This window comes from Anas acuta, chromosome 1 (genome assembly GCF_963932015.1).
Source record: "Anas acuta chromosome 1, bAnaAcu1.1, whole genome shotgun sequence".
In the NCBI taxonomy this organism is placed as follows: Eukaryota; Metazoa; Chordata; class Aves; order Anseriformes; family Anatidae; genus Anas; species Anas acuta.
In genome coordinates this window covers 112,488,535-112,507,774 of record NC_088979.1, presented here as the reverse complement: position 1 = coordinate 112,507,774, position 19,240 = coordinate 112,488,535, and the positions used below count along the sequence as shown (strand labels likewise).

The following is a 19,240-nucleotide window of genomic DNA, read 5'->3' as shown; positions in this document are numbered from 1 at the left end:
GTGAAATGGCCATGCGCTTTTGAGGCTTGTATGTCAGAACAGTTGACTTTGGTGTACTAAGACCAAGGTTTGACTTATGACCACTACTGGTTCTTACTTGAGATAAGTGATACATCAACTCTAGTTGAAAGTTTAAATGCAGTAATGACAGAATATCAAGAAATCCATTGCTAATTGCTCAATCTGGTTCTGCTTTGGCTAGCACATGTGGGCCAAGGTCAAGACAGATGATCTACCCATGCATCTGTACCTCCCTGTATTTTTTTTAACCTGACTAAGATTTGACCTTTGTACTCCAATGGGGTTGGTTTCTGTGCCAACAGAAAACTATACAGTCGAGTTACAGAGTGAAACTGCATGGTTTACAACAACATAACATGTACCACTCTGCTTTCATTATCCCTGAATGAAAGCCAGCTTTGTAAGTATTGCAGAGTATATGGAATACTTTGCTTATGGTAAAGATGGGTGAGAAATCTGTATTGCAAGGAACTGATCTTATAGCTCCAGGAGGTTGTTATTTTCAAAATAGGATTTTATACTGTTAGTTAATGTTTCAGGAGACACAGACTATAGTATGTCTATCCTCCTAAGTGGTATTCTACTCCAGTCACTGTTTTGATGAATCTCAACAAATACCAAACTGTATATAAAGCAGAGTGAACTGATGCTGCATTACTTTGCAATGGGCTGTTCTAAAAACACTCTCTTTACAGATACTCGGCTCCTTCAGGGTGGAGAGCATATATGGGCTTACACACTATTAATGAAAAAAGCAATCATGTAGCTACGAGATCAATCAAAAGGATTATTGTTCACCCACAGTATGACCAATCTATCTCAGACTATGATATAGCCCTGTTGGAGATGGAGATGCCTGTATTCTTCAGCGAGCTGGTACAGCCCATTTGTTTACCAAGCACCTCTAGAGTATTTCTTTATGGAACTGTCTGCTATATAACTGGCTGGGGAGCCATAAAAGAAAATAGTATGTTCATTTCCTGGATATACTTCTTGCAAGCTTGGCTTAATTTTATACTCTAACAATGAAATATTTATTGTCCTAAGAGAAAAATGCCTGATTATTAACTTAGGTTAATAAGAAGCTTTAAATTGTTCCTGTGGCTAGTCTGTAAATTATGAATATTTGTATATTAGGTAATAACCCATACTCTGTAGGAGGGGGTCAAAGATGGCGTCACACATTGTTGAAAAGCACATGATCATAGATTAACAAACACAAGCCCCCTTTCATTCTCATGGTTCAATTTATCTGGTGAACAGGTTATAAGCAACCTTCAGGTCAGGAAAACAGGAACTTGGAACTGCAGAGGAGCAAGACCTTGTTTCTAAGACTGTGGTTGACAATATGGGGCCATGAACAGAAATAACTGCAAAAATAGTTTTGTTTTGTTTTGTTTTTGTCTTAACTAAAGGTAATTTCACATATGCCACATGAAGAGTTCTGCCTGCATAGCTCAGAGCAGAGCAGCATGCTGAAGAGGGAAGGCAGAAAAAAAGCAAGCAGAGTTGGAGGGGGGTAGTAGGGGAGCATGCAAGATCTTGGCCCTATCTCAGCATCAAACTGGAGCCAGCTCTGAGACCTGGGCAGCACCTCCTAGATAGCTCCTCAGCATTGCAATAGTCCCTAGTGTTGCATGGAGACCTAATCCTTCATTAATCCTTCATGTTTGATTAGAAGCCATCTAAATGGTAATACTGGAAGCTGCTAATACTTTCATAACGTGAATTTAAAAAAAAATAATTCTAAGATAACCACAGAATAGCCTAATAAAGTGCAAAGATTTTTTCAAATGATGCCTTCTTGTACTTTAACAACATAATGCAGGTAATATTTAAATTCAACCTAAAAGTATTGGGGGGGTGGGGGAGGGAACAAATTTTTTCTGATTTGCTTATTTGATTTCTATCCCACTCACAAATGAACAAATGAACCAAAACCCAGTACTTCTGATTATCCAGGTATTAAATAGGTTATTTTCAGTGTTGGGCCAAAACACGACTGAGCATATGTAGTTAACAATGACACCCTATGACAATGCTACAGTACAGAATCAAACTTATAGTATAAATTGTGGCTTACAGGCTCGATTTCCTCACCCCAACCCCTCAGCTTCATTCCTCAGCTCCTTATCTGGATGTGAAAAGATAGAAAAGAAAAAGTAAATTTCATTTACTAGGACTTAGACCATGTTTGGAGCACACCCATAATGCAAATAACAAAGCTTTGAGCATAGTTTGAGATGGCATTCAAAAGATACATTGTGTGGAATCTTGTATTATAATGTACATGGCTTTTTCTTTTTTATTACTTTCCAGCAGAAAAAGTTCATAAAAAAGGCTGAGGAAATGGAAAAGGTACAGTGGTGGTGCATAGGATTGTCTATGTCTAGAGTTGTCTACATAGAAAGCAGTGTTCAAAATCTGAGTGCAGACCACATTTGAAGGGAGAGGAATTAGTTTCCTGCTTCCAGTTGGGTAGATTTTGAATTTAGATCAATTCTCCTTTGTTTAGACAAGTGATCTCTGTGGTAGAGCTGCCATAACCTCTGCAACATTTCCATTTTTCTAGGTCATCTTGCCAGAACACTGCAGGAAGCTAGAGTGAGAATAATTAATCAAAGCATTTGCAACAAATTGTATGATGATCTCATTACGTCACGTATGCTGTGTGCTGGGAATCTTAATGGTGGCATTGATGCATGCCAGGTAACATGGGGCTTGGCAAGAAACTGCAAAGAAAGGTTTGCTTTCATTGGAAAACTGTTCAGAATTTAGGGATAGCATTTTGTTGCTTTTTTTTTTTCTTCCCCTTACCAGTAGAGTGAAATGTCTTGGATGTACAGATAATTTAATACAGTAATTAAAGGCTCTAGAAAATTAGAAAGGAAATTTGGTACAGATAATATCTGAATCTCTTAAGAAAGAGATTTCGTTGCAAAGAAATACAAAACACATAGGTAAGATAAATTTGGTAAATGCAATTGCAAAGCTGCCTCTTAGTTTCATTTGCTCATTCATGTGTATAATGATGAGTTTTGATTACATTATGATCATGAGTTACATGACGTAGTTTATTTGCACGTGCACTCAGAAACTGCTCTTTGGACACACTTGAACTGTCTTGGCTCTGCTTTCTTTTTTCTTCCCAGTTGTTAAACTAGTTATGCACTTTGTCATGATTTAAATGTTCTAAGATGAATATCCCCTTTCCAAATTACAATCATGGTCATTTTTACCAGATACTGTGTAAAGGGAGAAAAACGTTACTGATTATAGACTGTGGTAATTTGATAGAACTTTTGTGTAATATATAAAGTTTAGTGCTTTACTCTTAATGGATCAAACTTCTTTATACACAATGGGCTATTTGTAGGATCCTCCTGTAGTCTGTAAATTCTAATTCAATGGAGTATTATTTTTGCTAGTTTTATGTGTGGTTTGTTTATAACCTTAGGCCTTGGAATTGTTCTGCTTAAAACATGTTGCAATATACCTAATACTTGTTGTTCCTCCAAAACACATGTTGCTTAAAAAGTACCGTTAAGTTTTTTTTAGATGGTCATTTTAACCAGTTTTGCTATATGCCATACTGGTCAGTCCAGTTTTCATCAGAACATGTTTGTGCACAAGTATGCTGGCCCTCTGGACCTTTAACTCCTTAGTCTGGGTAGCATGTTTAATTTTATTTTTTTTCTGCCTCCAGTATATTTCCTGTGCAATGCTGGAGAATAATCATGTTGGCAGTTTAGGAAACCCTTTTACTACAGATCAAGCCTTGTAGGCACCTTTATTTCTTTCATTTCTTTATAGACATGTAACTTGTGCAGTACATTCCCAGTTTATGTGAATTTTCTAAACAGCTTTCATCTTTAGATGATGTGATACTTCAATGAGAAATAGTGTGTGTTCTTTTAGACTTAGTCATCTTATCACTCTAGGCTGGGTTTTTGTGGTTCCTCTTTTCAGAATCCTTCCTCTTTCCACTGCATACAGTCCTTCAGTCTTTCGGAACCATCTGTGTAATTGGACAGAATGTTGGCCAGCCTCCTTTCTCAAATCACCTCAGGATCAGCCTCTTGGGATGATCAAAAATACCAGTATGACAGCAGCCTGAGAGAGAGAATAACTGTTCTGGCTTCTTTTTTTAATCTCTGTTTTGGTGATAAAAACTCCGGTTATGTTGGATACTGATGGCTTTCTGTTGTTGCTCTTCTGAACACATGGCTTTCTTCTGCCCTCTTCCATGTTTTAGCTCCAACTGGGGGCACCAGACAAACCGCAGACTTGTGTATGGGTTTGCCTTGTATGCATGAAGAGAATCTGCAGAGATGAGCTGCATTTATAAGCTTTTCAAAGTGAACTGATATGTTCACTGAAGGCATGGACAGTTAAAACACAGGTCACAAATCACTTTTGAGCCCAAATGCATTTTGATCCTGTGAACTGATCTAAATAGGATTTTTTACTTTTCTACATTGCTGTACAGGCCTGCATGTTCCCTTTGAGAAGCCAGTTCTTATTTGCATGTCCCTTCATTTCTTTTTTCTTCTCCTTCTTCTATGAATGTAGCTGCAGTCTTGAATTTGAAGCTGCTAATACTTAAACATGCCTTTCCATGGTATCTTTTTGCTCCCATTTAACCTCACAGAGAGTTCTGCCTTCAGTCTGAATGGTTTATGGTCAAATGGTAGCAGCATTCCCCTTTTTCATCCCTGTTTTTACCACTGCCCATTCAATTTGTGATCACTTGCTTTATGAATTCTGTAATGGGACATTAGCATTGAGCAATTTTTCACCTTCTTGTCTTTCTGTTGTATTAATTGGTGTATTACTTCTGTAACTTAAAACAAAATGAGTAAATTTGCTATTTTATCTGGGTGCACTCTATCCAGAAACTAGATGCCAATATTGAACTGTAATTTGAGAAAGAAGAGAGACAGGTATTTACTGTCCCTATGTAACTAACTTTTGATATAGTGGTCTGTGTTTGGTGCTAATGGCTCAACACCCTTCATTTTAGGGAGACTCTGGAGGTCCCTTGGCCTGCACAGGAAAGGGAAATAGATGGTACCTTGCTGGCATTGTGAGCTGGGGTGAAGGATGTGCTCGGCGCAATCGTCCTGGTGTATACACTAAGGTGACAGCACTTTATGACTGGATTCGTCAGAATACAAACTGATGTGCCAAGGAGAAAATGCAGATGATCTCCATTATGAAAGCTGATTCCTACAGTAGTCTGTCATGGACATGAAAATGCTGTTGGCTGTTTCATTGTGAAAGAATGCACTTTCTTAACGCAGAAACTATCATTTGTTATTCATCTAGCAGGAATTGTTTGGATTTAGAGCAACTTCACATTCCTTATAGATTCATCTTCCTTATCCCCAGCAGAACAACCTTAAAAAAAATAATAATAATAATAAAATAAAAATAAAAAATGGGGGAGGGGGTAGAAACTGGAGGAGAAAAAAAATTTCGCCCCTCCTTCCATCTCTGAGATGTACATGTATCTCTCCTGCTATCTGTATAGCATAGATCTATGTGGATATATTTGGGATGTGGCCATGACTACTCACATTCGCTTAGTGATGTTACAGGATTCTAAACATGAATAATTATTTCATGTTTCTTCAAAATACAATTAGCATAGTAAGAATAGTAGACAAATCTGAGATCAATTCATTCTGTAGTTACGCTGCATTACTGTTGTTGTAACAGTAACAGGGCTGTAACTTTTTGTCTGTCTCCTGTGCCACTCAAACCACCAAAAGTTTAGCTCACAAACATTAAGATAAAAAAAAAAAGCAGTAAGAGCATAATTTATTTTATTGGCATAACATTTAAAGAAGAGGAAAAGAATACTGAATTCTAATGAAACAACAGGAAACTGCATGTCAAAATGCATTGAGAATTATGTTTCAATTAAGTTCCCAAGAAAAAATTCTACAAGACCTCACAAACTACCAGTTCCTTAGCAAAATGTCAGGAATTTAGAATACTGTCTGTTCTTATCACTTTTACAGGCTTTATTTGTATTTGTGCATGTAGCTGATCAAGATAATATTGTATGTTTGAGTTAATCGCCTTCTTTGATATTAGATTGTGGTGAAAGCACCAAAACCAGAATGATTTCCTTTATAAAAGGAGGTGGGAATCCGATCTCAACAGGACTCAGATCTGTACCCTAGAACGTGAGTGTGTATGTATCCAGACTTCAAGATGACTTTTTTTTTCTTCTCCCCCTCCAAACAGCTGAAGACTCAGCCGTCTCTCATGTTGTAAGTGGCGCGTAGCAATTGTAGTGGCATTGTGTTATGGTATATTGGTCTTCAAACCAGCATGAGCATAGTGCCTTGGTGATAGAAAGCCAATGTCTGTGGCTTCACTGAGATTCTGGTACCAGAAACTGCACATACACCTGGCTAAAATAAGGGGGTACATTGCTGCTGCTGTCTGAGGAGAGAAGGTACCACATATGCAGGATTGGGTGAAACACAGCACAGTGGCATTTCTCCTGGGGCAGCTGCAAGCAGTCTGCATTAAGATTATTGCTCTGTCAGGAAGGCCTTCATGTTGAAACCAATCTTTTTGTAAACACAAGCAAAATTTTGCAGCTCTGAGACTTTCCTGATGTACCTGGACATCTCGCCCAGCATTTAGCACTTTCTTAAAGTCTCTTTACACTTAGTTTTATATAGTTGTAGGGCCTAATGTTTTCCATGTGTTACAAGGGAATTCCTCATGTCTGGTTGTAGAGTGCTCTCTGAACTTCGGCATGTTTCTTGTGGGTTCACACTGCTTTCCTTGATGTCCTTGGTCTGCAGTGATCAGAGTTTTGAGGTCAGGTTCTCTGTTTTGTCTCTCTTTCTGCCCAGAAGAAAGGCTTGTGCCCGTATGGGCACACTGCACTGAAAGAGACTTAAAAGGAAAATGGTCTTAGGTGGTTGGATGCATCTTTGGTCTCAAAGAAAGCAGAGGAGGAAATTACAGCTACGCTCCTGTCGTAAGGTCAATCCTTTATCCCTAGAAGTAAACCTAGCTTGGAAAATTATAGTCTGTTGATGAGCCCAAGTATAGCTGATTTAAAGTTTCCAAAGCTCTTTATGAGACTTAGGAATTCTGTTATTCAGTTGAATAAAAGGTCTGCCTGTACTTTCTAGATCCTCTTAAAATTGTGCTGACTACTTGAAAGTATTTAGCTTTCATCTTTAAGGTAAAAAAAAGAAAAAGATGAAGCAGGCAGCTTGAGTACCAGTCCTTGCTGTTCACAGCATGCTTTTTTCTACTGCACATAAGTATTTGATTCTTGTTTAGCTTTAGAACTTTGGGGAAAACATGGCAATGAGTTAGTACTGTAATTTTTAAATAGTAGGTTTCTGGTGTCTGACAGGCTTCCATCTCCTTTCTTGCGCTAGTGTTGGGCATTCCCCCCTGCTACCTGCCTGGCAATGTTTACCTAAACTATGCTCAAATGGTATTCTGTAGGAGTTTTAGTATCTTTAAAGACTGCTCAGCCATTCACTTCTTCCTTTCAAATAAACACATGATAAAAATGTAAGTGGCTATGTTTCATTTCATTTTCAGTGCCTCTGAAACATCAAGCCCGTGATGTGATCAGAACTGCAACTGTACCTTGGAGTTCACACTTCTTATAAAACTGAGCCAGACCTGCCTGTTGTACTAAAGCACATGTTTAAGGTCATGTTTCTTTTCCTGATATTGAAACCAAAGATGTCTTCACAACAGAAGAAAGCAGTTTTCCTGCTGTTCAGTTTTAGATAAGAGCCTAGGCCACAAAGTTCAGATCAGTTCTCAATTTCTCTTTTTAAGAGTTCTGCAGCTCCATGAATCAGAAGGGTCAGTTGCTTCACAGGCAAGAAAAGCACCAAGTATGGAAGTTAGATCACCCAGACGACAGAAATTCAAGAGTGTGTACAGAGATCATTAAGAAAGGCGAACAAGTGGACTTTGGCTTTTATGGAGTGAGATCCATAATCATTAACTTGTTTGACTTATACATATAAAAAAAAGTTTTGGTTTCAGACAATACATTAGGAAGGTAGGAAGGTAAGGTCTTTTATATGAGTGGAAATTAAATAACTTAATCTCCATCAGGACTAGTGAGAACAAGCAGGTCAAGACTTTTCTAGTTGAGAAGTCCCAAGAAAATCCTTGTGGATCCAGACACCAGTTTTGATCTTGATGACTGCTCAGCTTCATCCTCAGTCCTCCAGTCTTTTAAGGATTCACCAAAAGGTGGGGCATGGAATTTGTTTCTTTATTTGCTGAATGAAAACAAGCTCTGCACTCGGCCTGATGGATTGCGTTTGCTTGGATGACTACCACAGAACATCAACAATCGACCCCCTCGGGAATGCTCTAGGCATCCGTAACCAGAAGAATTGCACAATGAGGAAATCTGGGGGAAGGCATTCGTAGCATTTGGCAGGGAAAAGAAGGAGCAGTGCTGTGAGTGGGTGTTCATACAGCAGAGGAGAGAGTTGGAAAAGGGGCTTTGTTCCCTTCTTAATGCTTCTTTTTCCCTGTCCTCTCTTCTGAGGCAAGAGAATGAGCAGGAGTGCAGTTACTGGCCCAACCCTTTTGATCCAGAGGAGCAAAAGAAGTGCTATGTGGGGAGGAAGGAGAAACCCAAGGATGGAGTTAGAACAAGAGAAATGAGAGGTAGGATGAAGGATACTGGGAGGGAGGGGATCAGTCAGCACCCGGCTGCAGTAAGCTGTTGTGTGACTGATGTAGCATGGGAGAGTTCATGTGGTAATCTAGTGCAGATCAGGTCTCAATTCACAGGATTGTTTGCTTTATAAAAGTATACCCTGGAGAACATGGGATAAAATTGAAGGTCACCCACCTCTCTCTTCAGATTTATTCTTTTTTACATGGAAGTGACTGTTCAGATTTTTGCTTGATAGTGTGTGAATAGACATAAATGCTTCTTTAGCACTAGGCGTGATTTCAGACTACAGAAGAGCTAGAGAGAGCAAATTGCCAGCACAAAGGTCAGCAGCATTCAGTTCTCAATAGACTCTACTGGGAGACTAAAATTAGAAGCACTGATGGAAATTATAAGTTCCCTTCGGATCCCAACTGAACCACAAGCGATGTGATCCTTTACTTGGTTTATACTGTCGTGAAACACATCTGTTTGTTTATCTGTGCCGATAGCAGCAAAATCATTTTACTGTTTCAGCTGAAAGCAGCAGGAATAGCAATCCAGTTACTCTCAAAACCACCTCAGCAAGTGGCAGCATTGCTGAAGGTTTAGTCACCTGCTTGTGCTTGTCAAAGGCTGGCAGGTAAACCAGATGAACTGGAAAGCCTGGTATTGCACAGCTAAGGGCTGTAGTTCAGGAGACAGGCGAATCAATCCTTCCTCACCCTCCCTTTCCTATGTGGCTTGTTCAGATGATATTTGCCTTTCCAAGGATTTCCCCTTACTTATCGATGTTTTGACATCATTCCTGTGAAAGCTGTCCCAGCTCTCTCACTGTTACCCTCTCCGGCTTCATACCAGAACTGCCGCTGGCTGTAACTGCAGCTGAAACCAGAAGGAAATGAGTTGGCTCCGTGCTTGCTTCATAGACAGAGGTTCTCGCACTGAGACAGAAGCTATGAAAAGGCAAAGCTCTAATCAGGAACATGAAGTTATTGAATTACAAGAACTTAATGGGGAAGAAAGCGAAGTTGATCACAAGAAGCCTCTACATTCTTCAGCAGCTGCGATGAGCAAGGTAGGAATTTCAGTTGCTCATTTGATGCCTGTGGAGCTCTTGGGGAAATACCACACAGTAAGAGAAGTGACACTTTGCAGGAACATCTTGTAGGGATGGATTTGTTTGAGGGAGGGGGAAAGAGCGCTCACGTAAAAGTAAAGGCTGAAAGCATGTGAAGTATATTTATTTTATCTTGTTTAATGAAGAGTTCTAATGCGGGAGTCAGATTTTCAGCACTGTTATTTTTTGGTGCTGGATGTTTGTGAACTTTAAGTTAACAAACAAAAGTTGTACTTGGTATTCTAAGTTTTGCTTTCTCTTTTCATGTGCTGCCAGTGGGATTAGGCTCAAAACTAGAAAGGAGAAAAGTTGAAATGCATATTATAATCAGTCTTTCTTTAAGAACAAATTAATCAGAAAATGGCACTGCCAGATCAAGAATAGGCAGCAAATTTTTTAAAGTGTGCTGGATTGTCCCTCTTTTTATCTTTGAGAAATTTGCAGTTGCTAACACCTAGGAATGTGTATGACTAAAGTGCCCCAAAGCCTCGGTTAAGACCAGCATGTAAATCCTGAGGTAGTCAGTACCTAGCATTTAGCTTAAAGCTATGGAATAGCGTAAAGCTGGCGGAAGAGAAGTATTTACTCATGGGTGGCTGTGGTACAAAGATTTTCATTACTCACTAAGAGCAGAGGGAGAATCTGTGGTAGAAAAAGGAATATTCCCGATTTTATGTGGGGGCAGATCTTCCAGGATGGCCAAGCCCACCTGGGAGCCCAGCAGCATTAGTCATGCCATCTCTGCATTCCTCCTCCGGGTCAAACAACAGTGCCTGCTTCCTTGTGTGAGCCCCACTCATCATCTCAGTGAGCTGATCTATCCCATTAAACAGGCAAAAGCCCTATGTCCTATACTATACTGGGGGCCAGTTACTTCTCTTCTGTGGTGAGTTGAATCAGCATGCTGCACGGTCAGACAAATTCTAGGGTGGTTCAAAGAGGAACAGGAGAAAGGGTGGAGGAGAGATAGAGGGGAGCTAGATCGACTGAGCTGCCTTTAGAAACTTTACCCTTGAGTTTCAGTTCAGCCTTCCCCTTCCCAGAACCGTGAACTATCATCTAGGCTCTGTTTCTGCTGATTCTGGCATTTGGCTTCTTATCCTATGGGGACTACTGAAAAATTATTATTCTCTGCTTCCTGCTTGGTCAGCAAATTAATCACAGCTGCTGTCCCCATCGGGGAGAGATTTTCTCTGTCGCTCCTTCCTGGTGCTCTTGTGACGTTATATGGGCGATGTCCAGAGGGTGTTGGCCCAACCAGCGATGAATAGTTGCAGAGCTGAATGTTTGCTCAAGATCAACCCAGTTTACTATGCTTGATTAGCCATTACACTTTTGTGAAAGTCTGAAAACATGGACTATTTATAACTGTGTATAATTAATATTTATAACAGATACAACGAAGCAAATTTCATAATTGTACTCTAGACAGTAGTTACTGTTTCTTTGTTGTTGTTTATTTTTTTTCAGGTACAAAATGATATGCTAGTGTCAGGTATTAAACTGAAGATTCATTCTTCTGATGCATTATATATATGTGTGTGTGTGTGTATATATGTATATGAAATAACGCCCCTGGTTGATATCATGTCATGTCATACAAGTGATGACATGAATGCATGGTGTGAGGGCAAATATTTTAACCTTGCTGCCCTTCATTCTCCACAAAGGAAGTTCTCCATGCAGGGATATCAGTAGAGGATACTTTCTGTTAGTTTGCCCCCTGCTCCTGGAGAAATGACTCACGTAAACTCTTTCTGTGGGTGTTTTTTCCCATTCCCTGTGCAACTGCTACTCCCCAGGAAGCTTTAAGCCAGCTGATGGATGTCAATTAAACTCAATGAAAAGCTCTCTATTATGCTAGGTTCTTGGAAAGTTCAAAAGGTAAAGGAAAGTAAAGTGGATTATTGCCTCCATCTAGCAGCTGGTTCCTGCCTACCTGCATGTGCATGTCCCAGACTACCCACAGAATGTGATTTTCCTTACCTGCTAGTACCGAAGTCAAAAAGGACATGGACTTTACACCTGGGTTTACAGTAGGTGGGGAGGAGGATGAATCTAAAAAGCAACATGGTCTACTTCCTTATGCATTCTTGTACTTCATTCAGGCTTCTGTCTATGGAAGAAATTACTTGGAGTTGTTCGCTTGTTTTATTATGTCACCTAAATATTTTTTTTAAATATTAGTAATACTGGGCTAACTAACAACCTCAAATCTTATATCATATTAAGAGTGAAATGAAAGGTGGGTATTTTTTCTCTCCTACATGAACATGCATGCATACACATATTTTTTGAAGATTATTTCCTTGTCATCTAGAACAGGTGAGGTTTGTAGTAAGCTTTGTTAAATTTACTCAATAGCCTTCCAGTATTCAGTCTTCTGAAGAAAAATGTAGTTAGCTGAAAAAGATTTAATTACTCTAGTGGTCTTCAATGCAACAATATCTAATAAATAGTGGCCCATTAGCTTTGGTTGCTGGCATCCAGGAGCTATACAGGCTGATATCATTAACATCACAGAGGTGAATGATTCTGGAAGTTGTTCCAGACACATTTCTGTCTGGGAGAGATGGCAGACTTTAATCAGATAGCTTGTGGTACATGCAAATCAAATTGATCAGGAAAAAAAAAAAAAAAAAAAAAGGCAAAGATAGCACCTTTGTAGCACCTCAGCTTTCTAGGCAATTAAAGAATTGTAGACTGTGAAAATGGGAAATGCTACATCTCTCGAATAATAGACTGCCTTTGAATGTCCTTTGCCTTCTGCCTGTTTACCTGCCCACTTGTGGCAGTACTCAAGGGTGGGAACTTTTGGAATAGAGCATTGCTTGTCAATGAGACATTGTCATTTATGTTTTTTGTTTTTTTTTTTTTTTTTTTTTGTGTGTGTGTGTTTCTAAATGTGACAGTAGAGGTATTCTTAAATATTTTTCCCACCTTATTTTATTAATCAATATTCCCTTTCCTTTTGTATCTAGGAGAGAGATCAGTGGAAATCATGCAGAAAAGTCATTTTTTGGAAGTGTGAACTATGGATGGTTTTAACTACAATTTTTGTAGTATTGTTCCTGGTCATTCTCATCAGCCTAGTTCTATATTCTAGTAAGTATCTTACTCTTGGTTCATCTTCTAACAAGAATGTACAATATGTGCAATCTAACAAGAACACATATTGAACAGTAGCATCCTTTAAACTCTTTCTGTAAACTGCTGAGAAGACTGGGATGCTGACTGCAGAAGGTGGTGTGTTGAGTAGTGGATATGAAGGCTTTTAGTTTTGCGGGCAACCAGTAACCTGTATCATGATCAGACGACAATTCTTGTAGCTGAATGAGAAAATGTTCCTAGAAAAGAATGAGCGTGCAAATAAATGATGCTTGTAACACTGCAGCAAGTGCATTGGATCACTTACCTCTCCCTGCGTCGTGTCACTGTCTGCCAGGCTCCCAGAGCAGCAGACCCTCACTGAGAGGGTGGGTCACTGACCTCTGTGCGCTGTTGCTTTTCTTCAGGTGACTCCCACTTTTCTGTTGCTCCCAGACAATCCTTACCTAGGAAGTCTGTGAAAAAGCCATCCTGGAGAAAGCCAAAAGGTTATTTTGTTTTGCTTTCCCAATACTTCTGCTAACTGGAACTTTTCCTACTCTTTCCATTTTCTTTTGAATATTAGATGTTTACACAGATGAGGATGACTATTGGGATGCTGATGCACTACTACAGAGTGGAAATTATCACAATTTTTCTGGAAAGTTCAAATTAATGTGTAGTCTTCCACACCTTTTTATCGATGACATTACTAAGAAGGTATGTATTGACACTGTTCTTGGCGGAGTTGATTCATCTTGTTACATAGATTCAGTGTTTTCCTTTAAAGAAGTTTCTGTTGCTGTGTGTTGCAACTCAGTCATTTGCAAGTCCACCTAATTCACTAGATTCTGAGATGTATTTTTTGTAGTACAATTTTAAGTCCTGATCCAAGCAAAGAAATCGATGATTTTAAGCACACAGGCAGTTGCATTGATCCAGGGAAGGATCAACAACAGTTTTATTAAAAACAAAAACAAAACAAAATAAAAAAACTCTACATTTGAGTAATAACTGGGACATAGCCTTCAACTTTATCACTGAGCCATTGAACAATTTAGTTTAGGAGGGATCTGTGGAGGACTTCTAGCCCAATGCCAATTAAAAGGCTTTTGCTTTGTGTTCTCCTGTAAGTACATGATGTCAGTCCTGGTTTATAGCTGCCATTTCCATTGAGCCATCATTGCTTCTTGTTACAGATGAAGTAAGCTCAGCAGGCATGGCAGTACTGATTTAGACTTACTGTGTAAAGGAAGTCTCAGTAGAGACATCTTTTCCTCTACCAAGTAAGAATAGAATGGCTTTTTGCCGCTAATAAAAACCCAAGCCAAACAACATAAATTGCACAGGGCAACCTGAGCACATACTTTTAGTTCACCCTGAATGCCTTCCAGTGTGTTAAGGTAATATAGTAATCACTCAAACACATAGATTAACTTGTCTGTCAAGCTTAAAGGAAATGTGTATTTTTTTTCCTGTGCTGATAAGTGACTTTCAGCACCCGTGTTTATGCCCCTTAAAACACCTTTTTAAGAATGATTCATTGTCCTTTCTTTTATGGGGAAGACAGAGAGTGAATGGAAGAAATATATCTTTCTTTCTTTTTTTTTTCCTCTTTTTTTTTTTTTTCTCTCCAAGTTAATGGATGTCTACAGTTCATCTCCTGCTCTAGGACGCTACTTTAGGTCAGCTCAAGTGGTTCATTTCAGGTAAGCAATTTCTATCACCAATATTATCAGAAATTTGCAAACTTTTGATAAGGCATACATGTGCCTATGTAAATACGCACAATGAAAAATATGCACTGTGAAAAATAAAATGCTTAGGGGAGAGTAAAAAATATAGGTAGTGAAAACTGGTTGAAGGATTCTCTGATGTAAAGGACAAGTGCTGCTAATATACAATGACAATAGCATTTTGCTGCTGTTTAGTATCTCCTCTGTTATCTTTGGTCCCAAGTGATGGCCTTAATATGCTTATTCAATAAAATGTTTTAAGAAGAAAATGAGCTACTGGGACCACCTGAGAACAACGTGGGTTAAATAACCTTAAATAAATACAACAGGGCCTATGGACAGGGAAGAACTTCTTTCTTCCTCCTAAAAGCCAAAGGCAACAAGAGCATTGGTGAGAGCTAAAACAATACTATTCCATTCCTGCTTTGTTTGGACCATTTTCCCCCCACATTTTATTTTGGGCAATGGGAGCAAATCTCAAGGCAGCAGTGTGTTAGAGAGGCTGGTGGAGCAGGAGCAAGAGGCAGAGCAGGCAGCATAATGGAGGTTAGGCTAGTCCCTGCAATGGCTGGGTACACACAAAGGAGAAACTCAGCCACCAAAGGCTGATGGACCCTGGGGAGTAGTGTGGGGGGAAGGAGGGGAAAAGTATCCAGACCTGTCTTGCAGAGGCAGAAGAAAGCTTCAAGCTGGAATAGAGGGGAGCTCTTACTGTCAGCAGAAACTGGCACTGAAGGAGGGCTAAGGAGTTCACTGTGTTTGAGACACAAATATTTTAAGCTACGGGAATACCACAGTCCTGAAACAGGAGTGAGACTGAGAATCAGCAGGAAAAGTGGGCTGGAAAGATCAGCTATAGTGTGGTCCTGTCATGGAGACATAGCAGAGTGAAAATCTGAAATGGCTTATGAAGCATTTCTGAAAAAGTAATGTTTCAAGACAACATGAGAAAAACTTGGGAAGTAGATAAGCAAAAGTCTAAGATCCTAGAGAGAAAGGGTGGAGGAAGAGCCTTTTGGAGCTGGGGCACGAGACAGACCTGAGGGCACTCTGGGGAAGGAACACCATCGGCCTTGGGCACACTGGCTGCACTCAAGGAGCGAGTTGCAACTCCTTAGCTTTTCAGGTATAAATCATGATTTAGACCAAGTACAAATCTGTTGCATTGTGTATGTACTGACTAGCTGATCTGTGTCTCTCTGCCTTTTTCCCCATCCAACTTATTTTTTGATGCTTTGAATTCTGTTTGTATAAAATGTATCTGCCTCATTGTACATTGTGGGTTTCATAGATGACAAATATTGAAATCTCCAGAGATGGACTCCGGTTCAGTGGTTTGGTTAATCCACTCCACAGCTTGGGTTAGGAGCACAGCTGGGTTGTGCCAGGTACTGTTATCAGGAGAGCAAATCTTTCTGCAGGTTCTCAGCTAAGCTATGTGCAAGATGTTGCAGCACCTGTACCCTTATGTACTTGTTAGGCATGAGTGCTGAAAACCTCACCCTCACATGCCTAATTGCCCTTTGTGCATTTGAAAACATATCTCTGGTAATGTGCCTACTTTCTGTTAATGTCAAGAACTGATTTGAGAAGAGAGAAATTGTTGATGGCAGTCTCTCCCTCTCCCTTCTTCTCCTTAGAACAAATTAAAAAATAAATAATCCATGCCAACTTTGTGAAAAGTCTATCTCAGAAAAAAGGAAAGATTTAGTGGTGACTTTGTTTTTCAGCAATGAAACCTCCACTGTATTTTACCAGCTAGAGTTCTCTGTACCGCCATCAGCGGAGGGGTTTATGGAAAATTTAATGGACCCAGATTTTATAAGAAACATTCTACGTCAGAATATTTATGATGAAGAAGATACTTTTTATCCTGGGACGTCTGAATGTAACACGTTAAAGCTTGACCCAGATTCTCTCACATAAACATGTAAGTGGTATAAGTTACAGGAACTGTTTCTCTAGGAAAAGGAGGGAGGAAAAAAGGAAAATCTTTCTGGGAAGATGTTGAGATTTATTAGTTCATGTTTTGCACAACTCTATTAAAAAAAAAAAAAAGTTAAATATTTAGATTTCAAGAAAGTCTGGTTATACTTAACTTATAACCTGGAATTCTTTATTTGTTACTGTGATGAGTGATTGAGTAGTGATGATAATGCTGAGCTACAGGGTCCAACCAGACTTTCCAGATCCCCAGATTTAATGCATACAGTTAAAAAGAAAATCTCCTCATGTATGTGTACCATAACAGGGAGCAAAATAACTAAAATTATTTTTCCTCACCAATTTAAATCCAAGTGAAAAGGCTGTGTAATTAGGGAGTGAGTTTCTGATGTTTTCACAGTCAAGGATGAAAAAGCCTCCTAATTTGTATCTTTTTGGAGTTTTTTGAGAAAATTTATTATGCACCAAGATACCTTTTAAATGAACCAAATGTTCACACTTGAATCCTATCCTATCATATCCTATGATCCTAGGCTAACACTTCACAGTACAATGTATATAAGTAAGATTTGTGCTTAATTTGTGTTTTACTTCCTTGGTACCCTTAACAAGGGACAAGAGATGAACGAGTCAAAAGTTCTAAATCTCAGTATTGTTTTGTTCCTTATATATTGGCAGCATTCATAGAAAAATACAAAAAGATCGGGAGAGTATTCTGAAATATTAAGATTTCATTTTAATAATGTACTGTTTTTACTTTCAGAGAAATAATGGACTCCTCATGTTTCTCACCTCCTAGAAGAGATGGGCTTCTACTGTCTGTTAGTAATCCCAGGTTAGGGAGCTATTTGTTAGGTTGAAACGCTTTTAAAGATGGTTTTCTTCAAATGAAAATGTGGTGTATTGCTAACAGTATTGTACTCCTAGAACATTGCTACCTCCTTCTTCATTTCTGTCCTGACTTATGAATTACCCATTTCAGTCTTGTGAAAATCATATATCTTGCCTGATAAAGTGCTCTACTGACTTGGAAAACTCTAATTTGTCTTATGATGAAATCTAGATTCCCTGCTTGAGCTTTAAAAACAGTCCGACGTGTCTCCTCTCTTTTGCTCTTGGCTTATGCAAAATTATCTGTACAGCTTCATCCTTAATTTTCATGTTCACCCATGCTCATGTCTTATACTTTTTTTTCCCCACCAACTTCACCTGCCATATCCTCCCCAGTGTTCTTTTCTCTCAAAACAACCTGATAAGTTAAATATCCTTTCTGTTTTATTTAATTATATGAAAAACCTTTGCACTTCCTTCTGAAGTAAGCTGGAACTCTCATCATCCCCTTGTTCATCCTATACTCTTCCTAGAGAAGTTGTCATCAGCACTGTTTTTCCTCTTCTGTAATGTGAAATAAAAATGAAGAAGGAAGAAACATCGTGAAGAAATGTGACTTGTTCACTAATGCATCTGAACACTGCAGGAATCTTCCAAGGGTCAAATTAGCTGTGTACTTCATTAATTAGCTACTGGTGCTTGTGAAAAGACATGTATTAGACCCACATCTCTAAATTCAAAGGAAAACGGGTCTACACCCTTCTGCCCTTGTCTGGTAGTGGGGGGAAAACAAGAAATGCAGAATTCTTGCCTTAATAAGGCAGCAAACAGCTGTTGACAATAAATCATATGGGACAGACTGATGCCAAGAAAAAGGTGCTGAAGCAGATCATGTAGGCTAGTGTAGCATGAATGTTATAGCCAGTAACTGGTTATAAGATCAAAACTAAAAATTAAGCATTAATTTTTTGAGGAATATGAAAGCTTCACTACCATGTTAGTGAAGTGTAACTTCTCACTTAGAAACGTTTGTAGCCTGTATAAATGTTCATAATGTTGTATAGGAAAAAATATTTTTAGAAACTTTTTGTACTGTGAGAACTATGATGAATTGTTTTTTTTCTTTTTTTTTCTAATGTTTATTTAAAGAATCTGATGACTATATTGTACATTAAATTATTTATTTTTATTCTTAGAGTGATTGTTTTCATTCTTCAGCAGCTCCTGTCTTTCAGCAGTTTGACTTGAAAAATAACAATGGGAATTCTAAATGCTGAGAGTAGTATGAATTGCCTGTCTGGCAAAGACATACACTCAAAACCACATTTGTTGTTGCCTGAATTTTAAGAGAGCTTTTGAAACAGTCTAAACCAAATTACAGTATCACATGGCTGTCACTTGTGACTAATTCTGACCACATCTTAATTTGTAATATGTAGCAGTGACTATAAAAAACATAATTTCTCTTTTCATGCCTCAGTTCTCATTTGATGAAACACTATGATTATATAGTTAATGCTATTGTTTCTATATATTTATTTTAAGCAGAAAACGTTTGACTTTACAGTCCATCTCCACCCATGCTTTGAAATCTAATTGAAGGAAATGTACAAAAAAGACAGTCACATCTGTTTTTATATCTTTGAGGTAAATCGATAATGGAAAAGAAGATAGCCAGATAAAATAATTATGACTTCATCCATTAGGGTCAGAGCAGTGTGAGAACATATTTTATCTGTTTAGGTAATTTGAGAATGCATAATGTTCACTTTAATAGGAGTGTGGATGACATGGAGATGACTGAGGAAACTGAGCTATGGTTCAAAA

General features: G+C 38.8%; 1 protein-coding gene across 6 annotated transcripts in view; it reads left to right on the top strand.

Moving 5' to 3' along the window:
* Positions 1–18,602, top strand: part of LOC137861723 (suppressor of tumorigenicity 14 protein-like) — a 32,462-nt gene extending 13,860 nt beyond the window's left edge. The window contains exons 1-7 of one of the 6 annotated variants that reach the window (XM_068693156.1): positions 5,265–8,280; positions 9,557–9,773; positions 12,797–12,920; positions 13,489–13,622; positions 14,541–14,611; positions 16,369–16,568; positions 17,346–18,602. In XM_068693156.1, the coding sequence (XP_068549257.1) occupies positions 9,597–9,773; positions 12,797–12,920; positions 13,489–13,622; positions 14,541–14,611; positions 16,369–16,564 (702 nt within the window). In that variant the 5' untranslated portion in view covers positions 5,265–8,280; positions 9,557–9,596 and the 3' untranslated portion in view covers positions 16,565–16,568; positions 17,346–18,602. The other 5 variants (XM_068693147.1, XM_068693167.1, XM_068693176.1 and 2 more) reach the window with 5 other exon arrangements.
* Positions 18,603–19,240: the final 638 nt, after the last annotated feature.